This window comes from Myotis brandtii, unplaced genomic scaffold (assembly GCF_000412655.1).
Source record: "Myotis brandtii unplaced genomic scaffold, ASM41265v1 scaffold1425, whole genome shotgun sequence".
NCBI lineage: Eukaryota > Metazoa > Chordata > Mammalia > Chiroptera > Vespertilionidae > Myotis > Myotis brandtii.
The window spans coordinates 70,195-76,223 of NW_005355091.1; the positions used below are offsets into that span (position 1 = coordinate 70,195).

General features: G+C 57.0%; 1 protein-coding gene across 1 annotated transcript in view; it reads left to right on the forward strand.

Moving 5' to 3' along the window:
- LOC102248790 (leukocyte immunoglobulin-like receptor subfamily B member 3) overlaps positions 1–5,648 on the forward strand; it is a 12,945-nt gene extending 7,297 nt beyond the window's left edge. Inside the window, exons 2-9 of the mRNA XM_014535338.1 lie at positions 9–83; positions 229–531; positions 743–1,039; positions 1,294–1,596; positions 3,235–3,351; positions 4,370–4,422; positions 5,208–5,369; positions 5,448–5,648. Coding sequence (XP_014390824.1) covers positions 9–83; positions 229–531; positions 743–1,039; positions 1,294–1,596; positions 3,235–3,351; positions 4,370–4,422; positions 5,208–5,369; positions 5,448–5,594 — 1,457 coding nt within the window. The 3' untranslated portion in view covers positions 5,595–5,648. The remainder of the gene's footprint in view (positions 1–8; positions 84–228; positions 532–742; positions 1,040–1,293; positions 1,597–3,234; positions 3,352–4,369; positions 4,423–5,207; positions 5,370–5,447) is intronic.
- Positions 5,649–6,029: the final 381 nt, after the last annotated feature.

A 6,029-nucleotide genomic window follows, 5' to 3' on the forward strand; every position in this document is an offset into this window, starting at 1 on the left:
TGATGCAGGGAGATATCGCTGTTACTATCTCGGTCCCAGTGGCCGGTCAGAGCGCAGTGACCCCCTGGAGCTGGTGGTGACAGGTGAGAGGACACTCAGGGGTCCCAGCCTCAGGTTGTGCCCTCAGGAAGGGGGTCTGATCTCAAGGTGTCTCCCTCTCACAGCCCAGCCCTGGGGGGCATGAGGGAGGTGTGAGCCCATTTAACACGCTGCCTCCTCCTCTCCTAGGATCCTACAGCAAACCCAGCCTCTCAGCCCTGCCCAGCCCTGTCGTGACCTCAGGAGGGAAGGTGACCCTCCAGTGTGGCTCAGGGCAGGGGTTTGACACGTTCAATCTGACTAAGGAAGGAGATCACAGGCTCTCCTGGACCCTGGACTCACAGCGACAGCCCAGTGGGCAATCCCAGGCCCTGTTCCCTGTGGGCCCCGTGACCCCCACACATAGGTGGACGTTCAGATGCTATGGATGTTACAGAAACAGACCCTACGTGTGGTCACTCCCCAGTGATGCCCTGGAGCTCCTGGTTCCAGGTAAGTCCCATTATTGTCTCATCAAAGGATTGAGGCACTGGATACATAATTGGCATCTTTGCTGTGAGTGGAGCCCCATGGGAGATGGTGAGGTGACTACAGGGGCACCTGGGCCAGAGACTGGGTGAGAGACAGTGAGACTTATGGGCCAGGACAGGAGAAGGTGTTTATGGGAGGAGCAGCTCCTGTAATTCATGTCTGGTCTCCCCAGGTGAGTCTGGGAAGCCCTCCCTCCTGAGCCAGCAGGGCCCCATCGTGGCCTCTGGACAGAACCTGACCCTCCAGTGTCGCTCTGATGTCGGCTATGACAGATTTGCTCTGCACAAGGAGATGAAACAGGGCCTCCCCCAGAGCCTTGTCCTGCAGCCCCAGGCTGGACTCTCTCAGGCCCACTTCCCCCTGGACACTGTGAGCAGCTCCCACGGGGGCCGGTACAGATGCTACGGTGGATACAACCTCTCCTCTGAGTGGTCGGCCCCCAGCGACCCCCTGGACATCCTGGTGGCAGGTGAGGAGCCAGTGGGTTAAGTCAGGGACCCAGACTCTGCACAGGCCCTCCTGCGAGTCTCAGGTGGTGAGGCCAGAATGACAGTGCAGGGCCCCAGGGAGGGAGAGAGACAGAGAGAGACAGGGGGTTGGAGGGGAGAGGGGAGACTCAGAGAAACAGAGACTGACAGAGAGGAGGGCCCTTAGAGTGAATTCTGGTAACTCAGCTCAGAACAAGCTGGGCCGGCAGCACTCACCCTCTCTCCCTCTCTCTAGGACATCTGGCTGACAGACCCTTCCTATCGGTGCGGCCAGGCCCTGGGGTGGCCTCAGGAGAGAACGTGACCTTGCTGTGTCAGTCCCAAAGCTGGATGGACACTTTCCTTCTGTCCAAGGAGGGGGCAGCCGATCCCCCCCTGCGTCTGAGATCAAAGCCCGGAGCTCAGCAGTACCAGGCAGAGTTCTCCATGAGTCCTGTGACCTCAGCCCACGGGGGCACCTACAGGTGCTACAGCTCACACAGCAGCTACCCCTTCCTACTGTCACTCCCCAGTGAGCCCCTGGAGCTCCTGGTCTCAGGTGAGGGCCCCTGACCCTGTGTACTGAGGTGTCAGCTCAGGGTCCTGTCCCCAGCAGAATTATGGGCTGAAAGGGAGTGGGGGTCTCTTGGGATGGTCACCCTTAGGATATTTTTTCCTTAGAGGCTTCCCAGCCCCTCCACTTTCTTCTCCTCTCCTGGATACTGAGGCAGTGGGTGGGTTTCAAGGGTCACAGCACAGATGTAAGAGGGTGTCTGTGTGAAATGGTTCCAGGCTCAGCCAAAGCCTCTCACCTTCTTCCTGTCCTCATTTCCAGGACCCTCAGGAGGCCCCAGCCCTGCACCCACAGGGCCCACCTCCACAGCTGGTGAGTCCCGGGGAACTCTGCTCAGAGGGAGCACAGCCCACCCAGCAAGTCCTGAGAGTCTGTCAGGGGATGGAGTGACCCAGATCCTCAAGGACCAGCTTGTGTCCCAGGGGGGTTGGAGTGCCAGGGTCAGTGGCAGTGATGGGTGGGGTGGTCATGGCAGAGGGAGATGTGGGGGCATAGGCTGGGGGAGGGGGGGCTGAGCTCATGTGGGGAGATTACAGCCCCCACCTCTCCTGCCCCATCCTCATTTCAGGAGGCTCTGAGGATTGGTCTCTCCCACCCACAGGGTCAGGCACGGAGATGGGTAAGTGAGGGGCTCTATGGGGAGGTGGTGGATGCCTCCTTGCGGATAGCGGCTGAGCTTAAGGGGTTCAGGCCCCTCTGGATTTGCTGACTTGGACATCCCTTCCCCTGTTTGGGCCTCAGTGTCTCCAAGTGTAAAAGGAAAGAATCCTTGTCCAGAGCTTAGATTTCCTGTCTGGCCCTGACCTCCTGGGAGAGGGGACTCACAGGGAAGCCGAGTCTAGGATGTGAAGTTATGGGACCTGTCCCCTCTGTCTCAGTGATGGTGACAATGTACAGGGAGGGACAGACAGTACAAGGGTCCAGGCACCCAGTCCTACCCCTGAGCTCAGGCTGAGCTCAGAGGAGGGAACAGGGTGGATCAGCCCTGGTTCAGCTCCTGGCTCTGCTGCTCCTGCTGTGGGGCTGGGCGGTCCCTTCTCTTTTCTGAGTGCCAGGTTCCTGTCTGCTCATTCCTGGTCCCATCCTGCTCACAGGCTCCTAGGAGATGAGGGGTCATAGGGCCTCACAGAGCTCAGGAAGTCAGAGCACCCAGCCCGGCCCGACCTTCCCAAGGGGCATCAGGGCCTGCAGGGTGGGGATGGATGAGGGAGAGACCCACAGTCCAGCCCATACTGCCCCTTCTGTCCCTGCTGTGCTGGGGGCGAGTAATGAGGAAGGACCCTCAACTCCAGATGAGACTTGGATAGGGCCCTATAGAGGAGGAGCCCATAGCTAGAGCTGCTGTCCACCTGGGAGGTTGGTGGCGGGCAGTGTGAAGACAGCACAGGGAACCCACATTCCCGGGTTCCAGTCCCAGCCCCTCCCTGTCCAGGCTGGGTGACCTGGGACATGTGATTAACCTCTCTGAGACTTAGTGAAGTGGGTAGTGAGGTCAGCAATCCCTGGTGCATAACTGCTGTGTAGTGAGAGGAGATAAGGGAAAGACCCCAGCATTTGCCTCACACACAGTAGGTGCTCATTAAATGTTATCATTGGTTCATTCATGATGTCCTCATGTCCTAGGTCCCGAATGGAAACGGAACATCTTGATCGGGGTCTTGGTAGCCCTGGTCCTGCTGCTCTCTGTCCTTCTGTTCCTCCTCCTCCGAAACCGATGTCAGAGCAAAGACAGGACATCACGTGAGTAGAGAGTGGGGTGACCTGCTTCACAGAACGGGGGCTCAGAGCACCTGCCACAGGAATACCAAATAGATGGAGAAGGTCAGCTGAGAAAAGGATTTCCCGAGATTTTGAAATCAGGAAATATAGAAAGAAAACAATCTCAGCACAAATACAAGGTCCCTCATTCATGATGTCCTCATGTCCTAGGTCCCAATTGGAAAGTGTACATCTTGATCGGGGTCTTGGTAGCCCTGTTCCTGCTGCTCTCTGTCCTGTTCCTCCTTCTCCGAAACCGATGTCAGAGCAAAGACAGGACATCACGTGAGTAGAGAGTGGGGTGACCTGCTTCACAGAACGGGGGCTCAGAGCACCTGCCACAGGAATACCAAATAGATGGAGAAGGTCAGCTGAGAAAAGGATTTCCCGAGATTTTGAAATCAGGAAATATAGAAAGAAAACAATCTCAGCACAAATACAAGGTCCTCTTTCACCGTTTTGAATCTCATAAAACATATGCACACGTGTGTGTTACGTTTTCCTTCTCTCCTGTGGAATCACAGTGGGGAGGGGTCCTATCTCACAGGGCTGATTCTGTCGCTCTGGACCAGCCCTGAGAGGAGCTCATGTCCAACCCCCTGCAGGGACCACACACCCCGAGGGCCAGGGCAGAGGCCCACAGAGCAGGTAATTCCTGCCACAAAGACCCGAGACCTCCACCACCCATGGCCCAGCTCTGCCCCTCACACTCCCCTCTCCTCCCCCAGCTCCAGCCCAGCTGTGGACGCCCACGAAGAGGCTCTTTGTGAGAGGAAGAGACAGCTGCCCTGGGGGAGGGGAGACAGGGATTTCAGGGGATGATCGGGGAGGAGATGGGCTGGGAGGCTGGGGTCAGGGGTGAGAAGGACTGAGACTCACACTGTGTGAGCGGGCTCTGCACCTCACCCTGGGTTAGTGGTCCATCTGGGAGCAGGCGGGGTCTGCAGCCCTGAGATCTTGGGGACCTGGCAGGAGACACACCCCCGTTCTGCCCCAGCAGATGCTTCTGTGAAGGACCTGCAGCCTGGGGAGAGCGTGGAGCTGGACCCTCAGGTGAGACCCCTGCTCCTGTCCAGGCCACCAAGGACATTCTGTTGCCCAGTTTAATCCAATGGACCCTTCCCTGTTCCACCTCACCTGCTTCTCAGCAGCGTCCACACTGACCTCCCCTCTGGGCCCCCAGGTCCTCCTGCTGTGACTCACTCCTCCTGGTTTCCTTGTGACCTCATGGCCCCTCCTACATAGTCCCCTGTGCCGGCCCCTCGTCCTCTGTCTGACCTTGTGCAGCCCCAGGTCTCAGGAGGAGGCAGGAATGAATGACTCACCCACAGGCCCCCTCGATCCCCTTCATTCATTCACCCAGCAGATGTGACAGGGCTCACTGTTTATTGGCTTCATTTATGGGCCATTGTGCAGCCCGGAGCCACACTGTCTCCACACGCCTCGAGCTCACCTGTGGGTGAGGAAAGCAATATGTAGACAGTGTCCCAGAGAGCAAAGTTCTGTGAAGAAACAAAGCAAGAGGAGGGGATAGAGTGCATGGTGGGGGGACAGGGAAAGAGCAGGTGTAAAGGTCCTGAGGCAGGACATGCTTCTTCAGGAGGATGGGCCATGAGGCTGGAGCCCAGTGAGCAAGAGAGAGCACGTTAGGATAAGAGTTAGAACCACAGAAGCATCCAGAGCCCCCAAGGCTCGGGAAGGCCCTGCAGATTCCACCAGGAGAGGGACCTGATCTATCTAAAGTGTAAACCATCTCTCTGGCAACATGAGGATAATTGACAGGAGGATTTCTACTGTGGAATCAAGGAGTCACTGTGCTGTCTCACTGTCTCCAACAGAACCAGCAGGATGAAGGCCCCCAGGGAGTGACGTATGCCCAGGTGAACCGCTCCAGACCAAGACCCAGGCAGCGAATGGCCACCTCTCTTTCATCTCTGTTGGGGGGATTGCTGGACACAAGGGGCAGACAAGCAGAAGAGGACAGGGAGATGGGCAGTCAGGTGGGTCCCGTCCTCTCCAGACCTCCATGTTTTCCCCAACCCCAACCACGTTTCATCCTCCTTTCTGCCCTGCTCTAGGCTGCTTCACGTGATACCCCCCAGTATGTGACCTATGCCCAGTTGAACCTCTTGGCCCTCAATGAGAAGACAACTGCACCCCGTTTCTCCCCATCTGATGAGCCCCCAGATGAGCACATTGTGTATGCTTCTCTGTCCGTCCACTAGCCCAGGAAGGACGCAGACCTCACATTTCAGGAAGGGGACCTGCATATACCCGGAAAGGCCAGAATGCTGCCCCATGGATACTTGGCTAGTGCCCCAGGCTGGAGGCCTGATGTGGAACACCCAAAGCTCCTGGGGCCTCTGGGAGTCTCCAGGTTTATAGTCAAAGATAACCTGTATCTCTACCTTTTGCAAATAAAGCAACAGACTTCTCAATAATCAATGTGTGAACCCAAAACAGAAGTGAATATTTTAAATTATATTATAATGTAAACTAGTGGCCCGGTGCACGAATTCTTGCATGGGTAGGGTCCCTCAACCTAGGCAGCATTCGAGGCCATGAGGGGCAGGCAGCCTGCTGTGGGGAGGGACCATGAGAAGTTGGTCCCAGCAGCAAGCTAACCTATGGCCAATTCCACCAGGAATCGGGCTCCCTCC